At 38.4% G+C, this 21700-nt stretch overlaps 1 protein-coding gene across 1 annotated transcript in view; it reads right to left on the bottom strand.

Moving 5' to 3' along the window:
* ACBD6 (acyl-CoA binding domain containing 6) overlaps positions 1-21700 on the bottom strand; it is a 146517-nt gene that overhangs the window by 10178 nt on the left and 114639 nt on the right. The window contains exon 7 of the mRNA XM_088153763.1: positions 865-895. Coding sequence (XP_088009889.1) covers positions 865-895 — 31 coding nt within the window. The remainder of the gene's footprint in view (positions 1-864; positions 896-21700) is intronic.

The following is a 21700-nucleotide window of genomic DNA, read 5'->3' on the forward strand; positions in this document are numbered from 1 at the left end:
ATTTTAAAGATTATTATTCTCATTGAGATTATGGTGATGAGGATAATGATGCTATCTGTTCAATCATGTCTGATTCTTGGCGATTCTATGGATCAGCTCTCCCACATTTTCTGATCTTGTACGGCTTCTTTTAGTTGTTTTATGCTCTGGCTGATGTCTGCTTTGATTGAGTCTAGTCACCGTGTTTTCTGATGGCCTCGTTTCCTTTTACCGCTGACCATTCTGAGCATAACTGCTTTTTCCGGGGAGTTTGATCGCATGACATGGCTGAAGTAAAGTGGAATTTTGTGATTTTGCCTTCCAGCGATATGTCTGGTTTTATACGCTCCAGGACTTGCTTGTTTGTCACCTTTGCTGTCCAAGGAATCCAACACCACAGCTTAACAAGTCGATTTTCCTCCTACCTAGTTTTTTCATGGTCCAACTTTTGCAACTGTAGGTAGCTATGGGAAACACGATAGTGCAGACTAATCTGCATTTAGTTGCCAGGCTGATGTCCTTGCTTTTCCATATTCGATTCATGTTCATCATTGCTGTGTGACCTAGTGTGATTCAATGCTTTATTTCTGGACTGCATTCACTGTTTTGATCAATCTGCGATCCTAGAAAACTGAATTCTTGAATGCATTCAGTCTCTTCAGTGTCAATTGCCATTTTGCCATTCTCATTCTCATTGAGATAATGTTGCAATATTACTTACGGTTAAAAATTATTGTATAGAAAACCAATTTTATGGATTTGGATTGCTTATTGCCCATTCCTAAATGAATCTTTGGCCATATCTCTTTTCTGTGACTTCTCTTTAGGTATTCAAAATGCATGATTATACTGGGTTAATAGTAAATATGTTAATGCACCACTTACCATAATGCAATGCTGTTTGACCTTCATCATCCTGGAAAAAGAAGAGTACAAGATTAAGTTCTTTCAACTTATTTTTTTTTCTGATTTCCTGAGTCAAGGTAAAAGAGCTACATTTACTTCCATTCTGCTTCTAGCTTTAATTTTTAAAACCACAAAGAGCTTAGGATGCAGGTGTCTATTTATTTTAAGAGACTTTTAAGCTGCTTCCACCATGCATCTCTAAGCAGCATACTTCAATATCTTTGAACAATATCACTAAAACCAAAACAATAAAACATCTTCTACCTACAATATCAATAAAATGATATTGTAGTAACAGTTGAATATCCAATTCATCATCACATTACTTTTTTATACTAGAGACATCACCACTCATTAAAACACACTCTACTATCCCAAATGCTCTCTGGAACAGGTTTTCAGCAGCTTCCCAAATGTCAGGAGTACAGTAAAGATACTGATGTGTAAAGTGTTCCACTGAAGGGGAACTCCTTCAGGAAATGCTTGCCTCCAAGTCCCCTTTTGCTGTACCTCACAAGGAGTAGAGAATTGCAGCAAGAATGTTCTGCAGGCATATCTTGGCCAGGCAGATTCTGCTTGTAGCAAGTAGTCTTGTAGATAACCAGGTTCCAGCCATATAAGACTTTAATGGTAATAACCAATGTTTTAAATTGCACATGGACATAAACTGGCAGCCAATGCAGTTCTTGTAATATTTGTGTTATATAAGATATTCCTGTTTAGCACATTGGCAGTCACTTTCAGCACTAGTTCAAGTTTCTGGAAAGACTTCAAGAGAAATCCTGTGTATCATGCATTACAGTAATCCAAATATAAGGTGACGAGGGCATAAGTAACCGTGTCCAGAGCTTTCTGTTCCAGAAACAGTTATAACAGCTGAACAAAAGCTTGCTGGTGACAGTTTCCTCCTGCTGTTCTAGGAGGAGTTCATTGTTCAGAATCCCAAAACTGCATACCAGCTTTTTCTGGAGGAACAGTCCATTTTGCTAGGGTTAAATCTGTATTGGGTCAAGACTGCACTCCCAGTTAGTCTGGGACAGGGAAGGAAAGCTGAGTATTATCAGTGTATTGTTGGTATTATACCTCAACTACCAAATGACCTCTCCCAATGGCTTCATGTAGATGTTAAGAGAGGAAGACTGGTTCATCATTATCTAATATAGCTGGGTCTAAGGCTGACCCATAAGGAGGGAGTATGCCAGTGCCCTCTTCAGGGACGCCAAGATCTCTTCCTCTTGCAATGAGGTGCTCACAATGATTCAGACCTAACCTCTCATCTCATACAATCCAGGAGGGACAGGGTTCTAACCCATAGGTGGCAGAGCTCATCTCACGAGGCTTGACAAGTAATTTTGCAAGATGTCATCCTTGGCACTTTTGTTTGGATTCTGTCCAGTCATCTTTCAACTCCAAGTCAATGAAAGTGACTTTGTCTGAAAAGTGCTCAATCTGCAAAAATCTCACAGTGGCTGATTAGCACTTATTTTCTCCTGTCTTTCCCTAGAAGGGTCTGGGTCACTTTAAAAATAATGGTTGGATGGCACTCCACAGACACAGTAACAGTGGAGCAGAATCTCTGCTTTGCCATCCTAACAGCCACACTGTAGGCCCAAACTTGGGCTCATACACTTTTCCAATAGGATTCACTCATCTTCTGCTAATGTTGCTCCTAGTGTCATTTCATGCACCGTCTCCTGGAGCTCCTCAGAAGACCAAGAAAGCACTGCAGGGCCAGTACATAGACAAAGGATGCTCAGGAACATTCCTATCCAGGGCCCCTATTGCCTTCATATTCCAGAGATCAACAAGATTACTGACAGAACTGTCTTTCAGATTACTGGGAAATTCCGCATGTACCCTCTAGAACCCAACTGATTCAATTATCAGATACCTGAAATGGACCACTAGAATTGGCCTTGCCTCTCTGTGGAGGTCACTCCCATAGTCACCAAGACATGAAATGTCCATGAAAAGGGAGTAATTCTAACTTTTTTTCACTACTAGATTGCATCTCAAGTAATGGAAGACACAGATCAGATCTCATCTGTAGCCTCCCCTTGTGTGTCAGGCCTGTAACCATGTGCGGCAGGGCCCATGGTTGTCACGGTGGTTATGAAATCCAGGGCTGCTTCAGAATGCACGTCAGTTATGGAAGGTTGAAATCATTCAGTACCAGAAACCTAGATGTATCAACCACCAACCCTAATGCCACTGCTTACTGGGAGAACTGTACAACAGAAGTATATCTAGCATGTCTCTCTGGCCACACAGGGAGGGTCTCACAACTGGTCACCTACATGCAGATCAGAGCTCCTAGTAACCATTAGAATCTCCTGATGGACAAATGCCACTACCCCCTCCCTTAGGGTCCAGCTGGATGCAACATTTGAAACCCAGCTTGGCATATCTATCTTTCTTTCACAAGCATTCCTGAATAATAATACCATCCTCAGGGACCTTGATCTAGATTTCACTTGGATGAAGCAGGCAATGAGTGGAATACTCTTCAGTTGTGATACTCTAATGCAGTGTTTCTCAATCTTGGCAACTTTAAGCTGTGTGAACTTCAACTCAAGAATTCCCCAGCCAGCCATGCTGGCTGAGGAATTCTGGGAGTTGAAGTCCACACAGCTTAAAGTTGTCAAGGTTGAGAAGCACTGCTGTAATGTCTGAACTCTCCCCTCAGAGAATCATGTTTGTCTCAAAGTTTTATAACTGGTATCCATTTGAAGTTTGTATTTTCACAGGTATGATAAATCTGTTAAGAATTTGTTTATGTAGCATGCACTTTTGCTGCCTTGTTTACCCTATTGTTACAGTTTATTATTTTACTGATCTCATTGTTTATATTTTAATTTCTGTTATAAAAAGGAGGAAATCAAATATAACAAATAAAAATAAATAAAAGGGCCCCCTTTACATTACTATTAAGTTCATAACTCAGTGAAAAAGTCATAAAACTGATGCCTACAAATCTATACTAGATTTCTACACTGAGATTTCTGTTGAATCTATACTCTAGTACCAAGAGGCATGAACACTATCAGCTGATCTATGAACTCTTTCTTCAGCAGGCTCCATAAAGCCCTGGTTTGTTCCTTGAGCTGTGTAATTCATTTTGAAGATGATTCCAGTAATACATTTGCTCTCTACTCCAGTAACAGGCAGAAATTCCTGTGAATGTTCGGTCTGGCACTTTTATTTCAGCATTTCCATTCTGGATCTCAGTCTCAGTTGCAACCTTGCCCCCTGCCCCTTTAACTTTAATTCTTTTCTGGAATTTAACTTGTTTTCATTTTGCCTATTCCACCAATCTTGGGATTTTTCAGATTCTGCTCTATCATTCCTGAAATTCCACTTTGCATTATATGGACTAGCATGTGTTTTGTATCAGCCTCCAACTGAAAAATGAGCCTGTTTGTCATTTATATCCCACCACAATTGTATGCAGATTCTTGGTGGCTCATACATGAAAAACAAGAACAACAATAAAAATTAAAATTAAAACTTTATAGGTTAAAACTAGCACTATAAATTACACTTAGAAGCTGAAGGCTGCCAATGCAGGCCCTGCAAAATAGGTATAATTGGTGCCCACTGGCAAACGTCTATGAGCACCCTGGCTAATGCATTTTACATCAAATGAGGTTTCTTGAATCTGTATAATTTATACAGATTACTTACTTAATTTTCATAGTATTATATATTAAAGAAAGGTACTCTAATGTGCTGAATTTACCATTTTATAAAATAGATAAATAAATTATATAAAATTTACCATTTTATAAAATAGATAAAATGCCATAAAATAGATGCAATTCTATTACTCTGAAGTAAAGTGCTGGTGGCAAAAGGTCAAGGGAAGGAGCAATAGAAGAGCGTAATGCTCACAAACATATTCATATCCTAAATCCTGTTCTCATCTAATTCAAGGGTAAAGAGCACAGAATATTACCTCTGTACCCAGAGGAAGGTAATAAACATACAAAGTCACAAATAAAAACAACTACCATTTTATCACCAGAAGGCTATGCAACAATATCAGGTACCGCCAATGCTAGTAATGATTAGACCTCTAGTATGCATTGCCCCTCTTCTTGACACTTTATTGGTTCCTATGTAGGCAAGTCCTCCTCTTCTTACTTCAATCAGAACACAAGAAATATTTGTTGCTACTTCTGTTTCTTTTTGACATTGTTCACTTGGCCATCAGAATAGAAAAGCATCAAATGCAGCAAGAGCAAGAAGTTTCTGCTTGTTCATTTAGGATACCATGGAAACAGGACCTAACAAACCTAATCATTATTACTGACTAGAAGAGAGAAAGCACAGGCAAATGAACTCCTTGACATAGTGATTTTTCACCCACCAATGGAGATAACTTTAAATCCACATATAAAAGGGAAATATTGCAACAGTTTCTAAACAGAAGTGTCATTAAAAATTGGGTTAGAATTTAAAGACATAGGAAAGACTTCCGGGGAGGAATGGCAAACTAGCACTTCTCCAAATGAGTGGAGACGATAACTGCAGCAAAGGCTGAAGAACTGGTGAGTAGACCAGTTCTATGGTACCTCTCTGGATAAGGAGAAGATGGGAGATCACCCATGTGCACTCTGGATGGCTGCTCCTCATGAGAAGACCGCATGGCAGCCGTCTCCCATGGGTTTGAGCACTGGGAGATGAAGAGAAGCCATCATGCTCTCAACCACGGTGGAGCCTTTTAAAGGACACTGGGTTCACTAACCTCTTGAAGTACTTCTGGAAATTACCTATTTAATTATCTTAAGGCTAAGAGAGATCCTCAAAACGACAAATGTGAAAAGCTACCTGGTGAGTTTATCTTCATTCTTGAATAAAAGAAAAATTAACTATAAGCTTAAGAATTTAAAGAATTGGATATAAATGGCAAAAACCTAAGTAAAACTCTAACCCAAGCAAGTTATAAACAAACTAAGGGACCAGACAAATTTGGAGTATTAGGACTTTTACTGTAAGATTTTGAAAATAATTATATAAATAAACAGCCTCTCGTGGGAACTAAATTGTTTTGTCTATCCTAAGTCATAACAGAAATTTGAGACTTTATGATTTCAGAAATTGGACCTAGAGGGGACTAAAGACTCCAGGCAGAAAAGGAAAAAAAGTGAAAGCTTGCCTTTTATTTTTGATTAGTAATGGAATTTACAAAATGACATAGATGCCCAAAAGAAGTCCCAAGGCAAACGTACATTAGTGGAATCCAGTACTGTCACCCTTCTTTTCATATCTAGATTTTTCTTTCCAGATCTTAAGAGGACTGGAGAAAATCCATTACATTTCCAATATATAAAAAATGAGATACAAGAAGGAGCAACAAGTTGTATACTAGGCATCTCTATGGAAAACTAGTTGACTGGTTGGTGCAGGACAGCATCCTTGAAGAAGGGAAACTGAATTCAGGGAGAGGCAATTGAAGCCAGGAGAAAAATAATATCAATTGTCCTTGGGATGGATGGAGAGAGAGATAGAGAGAGATGCCATACACACACACACACACACAGTGGGGCAAAAAAGTATTTAGTCAGCCACCAATTGTGCAAGTTCTCCCACTTAAAAAGATGAGAGAGGCCTGTAATTTTCATCATAGGTATACCTCAACTATGAGAGACAAAATGGGGGAAAAAATCCAGAAAATCACATTGTCTGATTTTTAAAGAATTTATTTGCAAATCATGGTGGAAAATAAGTATTTGGTCAATATCAAAAGTTCATCTCAATACTTTGTTATATATCCTTTGTTGGCAATGACAGAGGTCAAACGTTTTCTGTAAGTCTTCACAAGGTTTTCACACACTATTGCTGGTATTTTGGCCCATTCCTCCATGCAGATCTCCTCTAGAGCAGTGATGTTTTGGGGCTGTCGCTGGGCACCACGGACTTTCAACTCCCTCCAAAGGTTTTCCATGGGGTTGAGATCTGGAGACTGGCTAGGCCACTCCAGGACCTTGAAATGCTTCTTACAAAGCCACTCCTTCGTTGCCCGGGTGGTGTGTTTGGGATCATTGTCATGCTGAAAGACCCAGCCACGTTTCATCTTCAATGCCCTTGCTGATGGAAGGAGGTGTTCACTCAAAATCTCACGATACATGGCCCCATTCATTCTTTCCTTTACACGGATCAGTCATCCTGGTCCCTTTGCAGAAAAACAGCCCCAAAGCATGATGTTTCCACCCCCATGCTTCACAGTAGGTATGGTGTTCTTTGGATGCAACTCAGCATTCTCTCTCCTCCAAACACGACGAGTTGAGTTTAGACCAAAACGTTCTACTTTGGTTTCATTTGACATATGACATTCTCCCAATCCTCTTCTGGATCATCCAAATGCTCTCTAGCAAACTCCAGACAGGCCCGGACATGTACTGGCTTAAGCAGGGGGACACATCTGGCACTGCAGGATTTGAGTCCCTGGCAGCATAGTGTGTTACTGATGGTAGCCTTTGTTACTTTGGTCCCAGCTCTCTGCAGGTCATTCACTAGGTCCCCCCGTGTGGTTCTGGGATTTTTGCTCACCATTCTTGTGATCATTTTGACCCCACGGGGTGAGATCTTGCGTGGAGCCCAGATCGAGGGAGATTATCAGTGGTCTTGTATGTCTTCCATTTTCTAATTATTGCTCCCACAGTTGATTTCTTCACACCAAGCTGCTTGCCTATTGCAGATTCAGTCTTCCCAGCCTGGTGCAGGTCTACAATTTTGTTTCTGGTGTCCTTCGACAGCTCTTTGGTCTTGGCCATAATGGAGTTTGGAGTGTGACTGTTTGAGGTTGTGGACAGGTGTCTTTTATACTGATAACAAGGTCAAACAGGTGCCATTACTACAGGTAACGAGTGGAGGACAGAGGAGCCTCTTAAAGAAGTAGTTACAGGTCTGTGAGAGCCAGACATCTTGCTTGTTTGTAGGTGACCAAATACTTATTTTCCACCATGATTTGCAAATACATTCTTTACAAATCAGACAGTGTGATTTTCTGGATTTTTCCCCCCATTTTGTCTCTCATAGTTGAGGTATACCTATGATGAAAATTACAGGCCTCTTTCATCTTTTTAAGTGGGAGAACTTGCACAATTGGTGGCTGACTAAATCCTTTTTCCCCCCACTGTATGTGTGTGTGTGTGTGTGTATGTATGTATGTGTGTGTGTGTGTGTGTGTGTATATATATATATATATATATATATACATACATACACATACATACACACACACACACACATACATATACATATCGCCTTTACTGACTTACAGGCAGCTTTTGATTTGATCCCAGAGACAGGTTATGCTTTCTTATGAAACTGCATAAAATTAATTCAGCACAGGTCTATTATAGCTACTTTAGGCACCTAACACCCTATTTAAAAAGGGATGAAGCAAGGATATATATTGATTCCTCTCCCTTTCAACTTCTATATATATTCTCTAGTGTGAGCCTTGACAAAATCCAAATTCCAAAATCTTAATCAACATATGCTGTTTCAGTTCTCTTCTGTGCTGATTACACAGGCATGCTCTCTCCAAACCCATGCCCTCTATTATAGAGAGTAAAGACTAGTCATTAATAGTAATTTTCTCAAAAAGGCCTGTTATTTACTGCTATTCTTAGAAAACCAACAGATTGAATTAAAATATTTAGATACCTGTATGCATCTTTTCAACTCTTGGCAATCTGGAAAGGACAACAATGGGCTGTCACTCTCCAGGCCCACAAATCTACGAATTTTCAGAGCAAAGACCATCAACTAGTTAATATATGGTTCACAGATATGTAATTACTGTGATCCAACTGCTCTGTTCAGTCCAAATTGCATATTCCTCAATTTGTACCAAATTCCCTGGTGAGGTTGGAATCTGGCTTAATCTCCACAGAAGCTTGCATGAGGCTTTTCCATCTGAAATTTCGAAGTAAATTATTATTTTTTCCTGACCGTTCCCTGACTTTATGACATAATAATCTGTCATCATAGAAGGCACTGTACAAATCCAGACTTAAATTTTTATAGCTTATCAGTTCAGTACTGGCCTTGTTTGGCCTTGAAAGAGCTCTAACAGAACTGAAACACTGGGCTCTTGGCAATGACATTCAGAAAGATCTAAGCATTTTGTAATACCTCTTTTCTATGCCAGTTGTCTAGCCAATATCTTATGCCCAACTCATTTTCATACTTGCTAGATTCAACATTTTGCCATCTGTGTTGCTGGAGGGAAAATTTAACAATATTCCAGTGCAAGAGTGACCATGTTCCTGTCCGCTGGGGGAAATATTGGGTCTTATATGTGCTTCTGTGCTACTCTTTCTACTTGAGTGGCTGTAAGAATGCCTTCCTTAACCCATGCAGATCAGGTAAGAAAATCTTCCTCTTATCTGGCAAGTTGCCCAAGATCCCCAGAAGTGTCACCAAATTTTGCTAAATGGCCATGCCATTCAACATTTAATAGTAGTTTTTTTTACAAACTTGGGTACTGGTTGTATATTTTAATGTGTTCTTCAATCTAACATGTTTAAATGTAAACTTATTATGTTTCTTTTGGTCTCTGTTTCTAACCTAAGCTAAATGCTTCTGTATTTGGGGTTTTACTGCAGGGAACACCTTGTCTAACAGTGTTTGGTTACTGTGTCCTGAACCACTATGCTTGCAAGATGAAAAATAATTTCTCAATCCTGAGAATTTTCAGCTTAAAAACTCATTACTATAGAAGAAAAGTGTCCTAAAGAAGTGCTACAACTCTAATTGACACAAATAACAAGACAGACACTTAATTCTACAGGCCTTTATGAAAGCACAGGTAGTCCTCAGTTAACAACCATTCAACGACCATTTGAAGTTACGGTGGGGCTGAATGGCTTACGACCGATCCTCCGAAGTTACGGCCGTTGGAGCACCCCCGCAGTCATGTGATCAAAATTCAGGCACTTGGCAGCCCACCTGTACTTATGACTGCAGGGGTGCTTCAACTCCCCCCACCTATCTCCCCCCATCTATGCTCTTCTGGCCCCCTGAACTCCACGGCCCCTGCCACCCTAGCTGACCTTTGCCATCTTCTTGCTCCCACTGCTGAACAAGCATGCCCAACCTGGCCCTTTGTCAGGCAGCTGCTGGCCACGCGAGGCTTTCTTCCCATGGTCATGCATGGCGGTTTCCTCGTGAAGGGCCAGGGCAGGCATGCCTCAACAGCAGCAGGAGCAAGAAGATGGCAAAGGTCAGTTGGGGCAGCAGAGCACAGGATGGCAAGGGTGACTGTGGCTGGGACTGGGCTGGGGCAGCTGAGGCTTCCCAGGGCAGCTGCGGCTTTGTGCTGTGCTGCTGGGGCAGCTGGGGCGGCTGTGCTGGGGCTCAGGGGCTTCTTGCAGGTGAGAATGCAGGAAAGAGTTTTGGTAAGATTTAAAAAAATAAAAAAAAATAGAGTGGAATGGTACAGTAACATTTCCATGTGTAACCATGATAAATTGCCTCTAGACAAGTACTAAGGAAAATTTCCAGTCCTGCTGTAAAAATGCAACTATAAATAAGCAAATGGAACAGTTGATCTTTTTTTCTTAGAAATTGAGCAGGATAATTAAGTTTCATTTTGAGTTACTAAACAAGAAGGGGGAATATTTCCAATAGTTATTTATACTCTGCTCTGTTCCAGAATGAATTACTGCCTAAAAGTAGCTCATTTGGAGCTGTACCTATCAACAAGAACTAAGGACTATTGAAATATGAGAAAAATGGTTAATTGATCATGATTTTATTTTTCACATTTCTTCAGACTGGAAGTCATTATGATTATACTGAGACTGAGTTCTCACATTACATGGATCTTGAAAGCACATTTACTAAGTTTTTATATCAGCTCTCAACTGTCATCCTTTTTAAAGATGATTGGCAGGATTAAGCGTTGATTGCCCTACTTCACATTAAAATGAGAACAACTTAAAAGGAACACAGCTTTTCTATTAGTTTTTTATGCAGGCAATTGATGCCCAAAAGAATAAATCAAGAACTGTAGAAAAAATACTTTAAAAATCCCATGAATGGAAAAAAAAATATTTTCATAAAGGTGACTTCTAATAAACTGTCTTATATACTTTTCGTTAACAATAAAATTACTTTAGTTTATGGAAATGTTAAAAAGAATGGCAGAGGGAACACAACAGCACAATACTGTAGTACAAAAAGGAATCTTGACTAAATCTTACTTTCCTCTCAGATGACCAAATGAATTTTAGACTTCCCGCACACTAACTTATTCACAGGAAATCTGCATAAAGGAGAAGGGAGGGGAGATTATAAGAACATAAGATTTCTGTTGGACTAGAATCCATCAACTACTTGAGCTCTATTGCCCTTCTGTTGCTCCCTTTGAAGACTTTACTGCCTTTGAAGCTGGAGCTCCATTCAGCTACCATGAACAATGGCCACTAAAAGGGAAAGGCATGCTTGTGCTATGCATGCAAGATGACCTGTATTCAGTCATTGGCATCTTTTGCAAAATGCTAGAAAGCTACTGTTCATCAGTATAAACATTACTGAGTGCTGGACCCACAGTCTGACATGGAGAATTCTACTTTCTATGTATTTGGATTTAATAAAATATTCTCTTAGAATTCGCTAACCTTCTTTCAGAGTCATTTGTCCTATTGGTCATCACAACATCCTTCAACAGGGAATTTCATAAATTATGTGTTGATCAAGAAATACTTTTAGCTGAGCAATGGGACACTGCACCCATACCTTTCTTCCCTGGTGCTCAATTGATCAACATGGTGAGTTATTGGGGGGAGGATAGATTTCCCAAAATCTAATGTTCCCCCAAACACACTATTAATCATTTCCCTAAGATTGATAACAGCATAAAGGGGGATGGGGAAACCAATATCATGATTGCTGGGGAGGAGGAAGAAAAGGATAAATCTCCCCTCTCAGTATGTGGGGATGAGCATCCGGTGCGAACAGTGAGCAGGAAGCATACAGAATTGAGTAGATGTAAATAAAAAGATGTATGTGAATGAAACAGGGCTCATCCTAAAAGTATTTAATTTTTTTTTAATATAAAAGAACAGTGTTCAAAATAACCAATGGACCTTTAATGTTTAAAGTCAGAATTGGGCAATCATAGCCCAAAAGTGACTCTTATTTTGTGGCACTCAGAGAGCATCCATATAGTGCCAGCAAAAATCACTCATTTTCACTGCAGAAATTTTTGATGTTTGGATTTAAAATAATTTTAAATACTACTTCTCATCAATAATCCAGGAGTAATGTAACGCAATGTTAATACAATACAATACAATACAATACATAATATATAGAGTTAATACTGTACCATAGAAATGGACAAAATGTTCTGGGCATAAACTGTTCTGTGCACAGAATGGTTGGTTTATGAGGGTCTGTGCCTGAGCTGAAACATGCATGCTGAAACACGCGTGCCCCAGTTATTTTGCTCTTGTACAAGGAATGAAGCAGGGTGGTTTTGTGCTGGATATGGATTGACATGCATTTTTTTTCCAGGCAGAAGTAATTGTGTATGTTAAGAGCAGGAAATAGCTAAGGCTGAGTGGTTTCTTAGGAGCTGTGTGGACATTGGCAGACGCACCTGAAACAGGAGAAGGGAAAGGGCTGGAAACAGTGGAGGGCGGGTCAGCAAGTGGAATATTGCCATGCTGAGAAACTGGCAGTAATGGTAGCAGAGGGGAGGCATGGTAGGAGGGTGGGAAAGGCACTGGGTGGATGGTCTGGTGAGATATGCCATCCTGGTTTCTCGTTCTTTACTTCTCAGACCGTCACAATAAGGAACAGGTGTGCTGTTCCTTACATTGGCAGCAGTTGAGGGAAGGGAAAATGCTGGAAATATGGGAGAAAGTGGGCTGGCACTCAGGCCATACACAAGAGGAGGGTAGACAGGAGCTAATACATACCAGGCATGACTTTCACTCCCCATCAAATCACTATGGGATTCCTCCAGATTTGTGTTGGCCAAAACCTGAAACAGCCAAGGCGTTCTAGGTTTTGTTTCTGCCAAACTTTGGCCAGCTCATAATGATTTGGCAGAACTTCTAGAAAGTGATTGCTTCTCCAGTTTTGAAACAACTGTTTTGTCCATACCCCTGTAACACAGTTCATTAAAAACTGATATCAGGACAGTTACTAGCTGGGAAAAGCCAACGTATAAAGATTATTCTTTTAAAAAATACTTGATGCATGTGAACCTTAGAGACCAGCATGTTACAGGGAGAAGATATTTCAAGAACAGATGGCCCTATGGATAAATCCCACCTCTATATTACCCCCAAAGCACAACTGGACAGCAGGACCTTCTCAGAAGATTGTTGGTACCTGACCAGCTGAAATAATTGGAAGTATTCTTTAGGACAACCATTTCCTGACTTGCTAAGTTCTAATACCCTTTATACTTAGAATCTGGCAGCTAGTGTAGACTGATGGAATATATGCATGGTGAGATAACCTAACTGCCTCAAACCCCAAAACAAATAAAAAATGAACCAAAAATGCTTGTGCCACTTCATTTTAATGTCACCCCATTATCACACATATTCCCTTTATGGCCTTTGTAGGTGGGGAGGCGGGCAAAGTATGCCCTTGACTGGAAAACGTTGCTAGTATTAGATTATTGCAAACCACAGTACTCACAGGTAGGTGAATTAAAAAAACAGTACTATATAGTATTTCAAGTCCATTCTCCTATATATTGTTCATATTCTATGGTATTAGAATATAATTTTGGGCAGCCAAACATTTTTTCTAATGACTGGGGAATGAGTATCTAGTATTATATCTAGCAGCAGCAAACAGAAAATGCAACTGATTTGACTCAGTCCATAAAATGTCTGTTCTGAATGTGTTTACTAAACTTGATTCTAATTCAGATTTTATACTTCACAAACTCTTAGGAGAAATAAAGATCTCCAAAACAAAAAGATTCAAATTGTATGAGTTTATGCTATACCAACTATTTATTTACTGGGACTTGTTTTTCTTATTCCACAAGAAAATGTTCAAGCCAGTCCAAATGAAAAGTACTATTTTAAAACTGCGAGAAAAACTAATTCTAGTATTCCTTCAGCGTAACAAAGTGATTTGTTTAGTTAACCTTCTTAAAGAAAAATAAGACGTAAATCACACATTTGTCAACCATTTCCTGTGGCTGGTTTCCTAACATTTTAGTCAGGGTCTCTCTGCTGCTTTTCCCCCCAACTGCTTATCAGTTTAGTATGGATGAGGCAGGTATCTGGTTATTTAAAGAATAGGATAAATGGTCTGAGACAGTTTCTCCCAGCCCCAATTCACCAGGGAACACTCAAGAATTCCACCTGACACTGGGACAGCGTTGTGCTCTTAAACAATCTGCCGTCTGATCCGATTGTTCCCCAGTGGGAAGGCATCAGGCCCCAGCTCACTCAAGAGTCATTGATTGGATTAACAGCCTAATTCCCAACAGATGAATAGAATACTGATGTCTTGTCAGCCCAGATCATAGAAAGAAAACACAATCTGCTAATACAATTGGAAATTTAACTCTTTAAAATCCCCTGCAAGGCAGCATGGATCTGGACTTGAAGTCATCTGTTTTCAAATTCAGCAGGATGTTCACCTGAGCGACACTTAATTTATAGCAGCCTTTTCTGCTTCTGACTGAGTTTATATGCAAGCTGTTTGTAAACACAGACAATTACTAGAAATCTCTAAAAAGAACTGTAGCATTTGTAGAACTTTTGGCAAGTCTAAAAAGCTCTTATCAATTTATATCCTGCATTTTATTTTATACAACTTAAGGCAGTGTACATTATGCTCCCTCCTCCTATAACCCTGTGAGGTGAAGTGAGTTGAGAGAGAGAGTAAATGTCTGAGAAAGCTTTTAGCATCTCCACTGCTGTTATCTTCACATTTGCCTTCCAGGATATTAAGGGGAAAGACAGTGAAAGGCCAAGTCCACTCAGTGAGTCTCAAATCAGCTCAACATCCTGTGGAACATTCACACTGGTCTTCAGATCTGACCAGGACTGAAGCATCTATGAAAATAGCTGAGGGAAGACCAGAATCCCAGACATCTGCCAATAGAAAAGATTCAATTTCATAGAGATGGTCATGTGTGTCTTCATGACTCTGGGACCTTGCCTCTGCTGCTTTGCAATTTGGTAATTATGCTTCCCCCAACACTGGAGAGAGAAACATACTCAGAAATGTTTGCCTGCTGTGCTTCCTCATGAGTCAGTATTCTTTCCAAACAGGAATCTGATCATTTACATGAAAACATCAGAAATTGGATCTTTAAAGTATGAATAATTGACACTTCTTAAAATACACTTTTTGAAATACATGTGTACCTGAAGTTTAAATTCAGAAGAAAAAGGTGTTGTAAGTTTGTGAACACTGAACTAAATGCAAACCTAGGAAAAAAGATCTCAACTTCAATTGCTTGCTTATAGTCTACAAATCTTGACCTACATATCGATCAAGTAATTTCTTTTTGGGGTAAGCAATGTTATGCACAAAGGAGTAAGAAACAATAAACCAGAAAAAAAAGATAAAAAAGCACAATGTTAAAAAAGAATAACAGTCTGATGGAACAGACTGATAAATCACAGGTATGATTAAATTGATGATTTCTGTCAAATCCAAAGATGGTAGGCATCTGTCAGATATATGTATTCATAATGAATGACTCTTCCATCTGACACTGGAATGATAAATTTAACAGCATATAATATTTAATAACATATTCTCATTTGAATTTGTTTGGTTTTGGATAGCTGGGGAACTATTCAAGCAATTGATTTTATTGAAACACAACTATAATTTACTACATCTTCATCCGTTCTGTGCTTTTTTGGGAGTTTAGCTGATGTGCCACCTTAGCTAGGAAAAATATTCTAGAGCCTCATATCTAAGAGAGTAGCCGAGTGGTGATTTCACTTAATCTCTCTGAACTTCAGGCCCCACGTGCTGTCCAACAGCCGGTCCTCTTTGGGCTCTCTGCCAGCTGTGACTTTGCATGCTTTATGGCAGAGATTACTGAAAGGAGATTAACTTTTCTAAACCCCTTAGATTTTAATTATTTCTGTATGTATTTATAAAACCTACAGTCTGCTAGTATCTGGGCACAACTGTCCAAATACCCATCGTTAACCTGGTTTGGCAAAGACCAGTGTCACTAAGTTAGAGCACAAGATATGTCCTGATTCTCTTTATTCTATATATTTTATATTTTAAATAGACAATAAACATACTATTTCAAATAGCAAAGTATTACCATTTGAGTGTTTGCTGTATTACCATTTCACTAATATTTGAACTGTATAGTTTTCATTGGTTTTTTTTTTTTTCAGACTCTTAACACTGAATTTCTAAGTATACTTCAGAAATTATTCAGCAAGGTAAAACTGAATCCTTTGTTTGCCTTAGATTAGATGGATAGATAGATAGATAATTACCAAACGTGGAATAATAGTAGAGCCCCACTGCAAAATAGAGTATATCTCTGAACCTTTGGTTGTGGGCATTAAAAAAGGAAAAAAGAAAAGAAGCTGCCAGTAAGTAATTATTCCAGGACATTAGCATAAAAAACAAGAGTCTCTACTCTGATAGGTAAATAGTTTTTGAATATTTAAAAGTGCAACCAGTCTACAGGTAGTTGCAGAGCAGAAACTTTTTGCTTGCTTGCTTGCTTGCTTGATTATATTGAAACAACTCTCAGCAGTTTACGGTCTATAGAACCAAAAATTAAAACATCCAGTTACATCAAAACATAATAACAATACTAACAATAACAATGACCATATTAGCCCTCATATAAAAACAAAAATATGTAAGAAATTGCAAAAATAAAGAAGCAAAAACGAAAAGCAGAAATACACATGTAATTGAGGATATATGACAGTATGGTTTCCGTAGATTTGAATTTTCCTGAAACCTGAGATGTACAGGAACTTCTGACTGGGAATCCAGATGAGCCCTATTTCTGCTCTGCAATATTAACAGTACACTCCACTGCATTTATCTATTTCTGCAGTTATTGTGTATTATTCTCAAAACAACTTGGTGAGAAAAAGGGGATACAAACCATTCTGGCAGATTATTTTAAACAATTCTTTCAGCTTTAGCCCAACCCCTAGCCTGTAAATACTTGCCTAATACCTCTAGACAACTGTGCAGGGTTATTGTAAACTACATAGGCCACTGTTTGCAATATTGAATAAGAATGACATTACAAGAATTTTATAAAACTTTCTTTTCAACTTGCAACCAGATATGATATGGCTGGTAAAGCTGTAATATGAAAAATTATGAAGTTCCTTCTGATAGTTACCAATGCTTTTGTGTATAGCTTCTATACTGAAACTCAATAAATGATCAAGAGATCTGGTTCATATATCCCAGATATTACTTTCCAGAGCCTCGGAGTATATATACTTCTTTATGATTGCATTAATGTTCCTGGCTGACAGATGAACATGCTTTTCTATTAGCCATGTGCAACAATCCAGATTTGAAGGAGAAAAGGTGATTCAGAGTGTGGTTGGGTGCACATATCACACCTGTCAGCACCTCCTTAAATCAAATGTATCTTTTTTCTGGCAACTATGCAAGCCCAGGAATGTATGCAGCTTCTTTAAAGACTTGCTGACAGATGCACGGCCCTGTTTTCTACAAGTGTACTTTTAATGTTGAGAGCTTGCCAGTAACTTATGTCACTGAATTTTTTTTTCCTGAAGAAAATAACTGCTTTATTATAAAGCATCCATAATACCACAGATATACTTGGGCTCACACTGGAGTCCAAATGACTCTCATACATTATGATAAACATTAACTGCAATAACTTGCTCTTTTCTAATTCTAAAATCTGCCACTGCAGGCAACGGGACGTATGATTCAAAATAAGCAAAGAAGGAGTGTCCCCTGCTTGCCTGGGCAAGAACAGCTGAGTGCTCTGAAATCTTAACTTTCAAAAATCATCCTTGTGAGAATGGCTGAATTTACACAAATCAATGTATATGCATTATTTCTGTGTATCAAATGTGTGTATCAAGAGAGGAGAGAGAGATGGTAATTATCTTAAGATAATCTTTATAACATACTCTCTTTAGAGAGCTAGATACTTTTATTTGCTACTGGATTTCAACAATACACAAAAGCCCTATTAAAATGCAGTAATAAGTAGCAGATAATAAACAAATTCTATATAATCAACCTTCACATAAATTGAAGAACTTCAGGCCACTCAAAAGTGGAATCAAATTAGTTTAAATATTCATCAGCTTAAATTTCCAAGCACCCCTCCCCCCAAAAAATCCTTAAAAATGTCTATACGGTAGAGGTGATCACCTTGATTGGCCTCTTCTTCAGACTGTACAGTATGAAAACCATATCCAGCTCTTGCCCTACTCTACCAATGAATCTTCTCTTAACATCCTTGACTCCCCACAGTATTTCTTTTTCTCTTTGACATGGCATTATTAAGAGAGACGTTTGGGAATACTCTGGCAATGCACGAAGTTTTAAACAGATTTCCTCAGAGGGAGCAGAATCCTCAATAGAAAAAAAAATCTCAAATTCTGTTTTGACATTTCTTTGGATGGACTTTTACCTCTTTCAATTCATTGATGGATCAATCTTGAGAGAGAAATTTGGCAAGGTAAAGACTACCATTACTGATCATGCCTTCCCAATATACTTCACTTGATCTGCATAGTGCTACACAAAAATAACTACTATGATTCATTTCTGCTAAATCTAGAGACGCCTTCCTTGCTTGCAAATACTCTAGGTAATACATTTCATTGACTAATATCTACACTGGCTTAGCACAACGCTCCTAATGTAGCAAAATATACTTCCTTGTCCTAAATATATAACAATGAGTAAATACTCTCACGTCAAAATACTGTTCTGAGTTACTGGACGCAGAGGGTCAATCGTGTCGGGAGGGGAGGATGGGTGCTTTTCTGTTAACTGCCCAAGATAATGCTTTGAGTGTGTCTTGATAGAATCAGGAAAATTGGATTGTCTTCCCATTTGCTGGCCTAAAACAACCTTTTATATATATCCCATTAAAAAGAAACACAGGAAAGTCCTTTTAAAAATAACTAAATATTCACCTATAATCCAAAAGTCAGTCAGAAAGGCTTTAATTTTCTCTGCAATTCTTAAGTAATGTAGCATGTCAGAATTTAATCAATTGGGGTAGGACACTGTGTTTATACCACACTACTTCACTACTTCAACCAAAGATAGTTTTGCAAGCTTAGCTATCTCTAAATGGAGATAGGTTGCATTCATGATATAGAACAGATCATTAACATTATCTGAATTGCACATGGCAGCAAAATATTATTTTTTGCATACTACAGGCATTCTGCTGTGCAAGTAATGCATTACCTAGGCATCAGTTCATAATGTACAGCTATACAAACTTAACAAATAATATACCTATGAGTACAACTCCTTTTAAAGAGACAAAATTTGCCAGGCATAATTTGTTCAAGATGTCTTGTGACAAATGAGCAAATTGGTAATATTTTCTGAACTCATCTGCAAAACTGGAACTGCATGTTAAAAGCAGGTATTAAATATTTTAATACATGTAAGATAAACGACACCACCTTCATTGCATAAATGAAATAACATTTCTAAAAGCAAATCTGTTGCACATATAGCAAGTTTTACTTCTGGAACTACCACTGGAAGGAATCTCCTTGGGGTAGACTGACATTCCTTGCGGAGCTGACAAGAACACAAATTTAATTCATATCAGAAGATCCATAAAAAAGTCAGACATTATAAGGAACGAGGGCACCACTTCAGGATTCATGGGAATGATCTGCACAATCCTGTCTGAATATTAAGGAGGAAATTATTTTCAAATGCATACTGCTTTATTCTTTGCAAGAAAAATATGCAATAAAAACAATTTTCCCAACTTGACAAGAGATTTGGAATGGATATGGAGAAAAAATAAACTCCATTTCAAATATAGAAAATAAGCAGAAAATGAGGAAATCGTGACTAGAGGATGTCATGTGAATGTAACCTCTGACAACACAAGCTCATATTGTGTAGCTTTACCAGACAGGAGATAAAGCCACACAATGAATAGAGTTGAATTCTAATGTTTTGCAAGCCACCTAGTCACAAATACCCATTTTAAAAAACATGCAGGCCAAGATAGGTCTTTTAGTTTTCCATACCCTAGAAACTGCATGGTTAATAGTAACACCAGATACCTGCTAGGAGGTGAAGTGAGAAAGATCACACTTTCAACCCATCTCAGGAAAAAATGCATTCAGGAAACAAATGTGGTACTTAATCCTTCTTACTGAGCTTCTTAATCAATTTTATAAAATGTCAAAATTCAGCTTGAAAATGGGATAGGGGATGATGAAGAGAGGACAGAGACACAAGGAATTGTTACTTGACCAATGTTAAAAGGATCATGAGGTAGCAGTTAGGGGAGGGGGAGTGAAGGAGATATAGCATGAGTTCTAATCAAATCAGTTTAAAAAGCTGCAGCCTCTCAGGGCCTCTCAGAGTGAACCTTGCCAATCAGAGCACAAGCAGAAGCATGCTTGTGCACATTAAACTGGGAACATGTCCTTGAACCCACACAGATGCTTTACAGCCACCTGCAAATGCTATGCTACAAGCATCCTTAGTAAAGAAATTAAAAAAACAACAAAAAACATCGAATCCCATTATGAGTGCTGCTCAGGAACGAGTTATCCTCAAGTGGCAATGAGCATGAAGAAGAAAGCTCACACACTTTCCTGTTATTAAAAGGTGAGCTCATAGGATTAAGGTTTCAGTAATGTGGAAAATAATTTTTGAAAAAGGCTTAGAAAAAGATCCCAACATATGCAGGTGTTACAACTCTAGCAGATGCATTACAAACCCATTTCAATGGTTAAAGGCAAGGCAGTCTGTTCCAAGTTAGCATTCACTGAACACTGGCATGGATAATCCAAAGGGATTACCTGGAGACTTTAACACTGCTGTATATTAGGCAAAGTGGAGTCTACACAAAGCCACTTGCTTTTCTTACCAAAAGTTACTTCCATTATTTTTCTCATAGTGACTAATATTCAGCTGCTGCACAAGTTTACTGCCTTGATCTAACATATCTTATTTCTCCAAACACAAGGCCATAGAGGAAAAATAACATATTTATTTATACTCAGTTTTGAAACTGACTTAAATAGTAATCTCAAAATAACAGGATCTCATTCTAATTATGAAATTATGAAAACAAGAACTTCACCTGTGTTTCACACAGGCCTTAACTGATTTAAGAACACATGCAAAGAGTTTAGATCAGGTAATAAAATACTAAATAACATAAAATAATAAAAAAAAACCAGGTACAACAGTCAGCCTTAGAATTGACAGTGAAGATAGTGAAGTGGTAGATAGCTTCTACCTTTTAGGATCAACCATCAACAGTAAAGGAGCAAGCAATCAAGAAATATACTACAGACTAGAACTTGGTACAGAGTCATGAAGGCCTTGGAAAAAATATTCAGATGCTGTGATGTGTCTATACCTACAAAGATCACAACAGTACAAGCCATGGTATTCCCTCTGACACTCTATGGAAGCAAAAGTTGGACTTTGAAGAAGCAGGATAGGAAGGGTATTGACACTTTTGAACTTGGTTTGGAGAAGACTCCTGAGAATACTGTGGAAAGTCAAGAAAACAAACAAATGGATCATCGAACAAATCAACCCAGAATTCTCACTTGAGGCACAAATGACCAGACTCAAATTATTGTACTTTGGA

Source organism: Python bivittatus, unplaced genomic scaffold, assembly GCF_059951505.1.
Source record: "Python bivittatus isolate LINGU-HERP-01145 unplaced genomic scaffold, Pbiv_v1 ctg000700_np1212, whole genome shotgun sequence".
Taxonomy (NCBI): Eukaryota; Metazoa; Chordata; class Lepidosauria; order Squamata; family Pythonidae; genus Python; species Python bivittatus.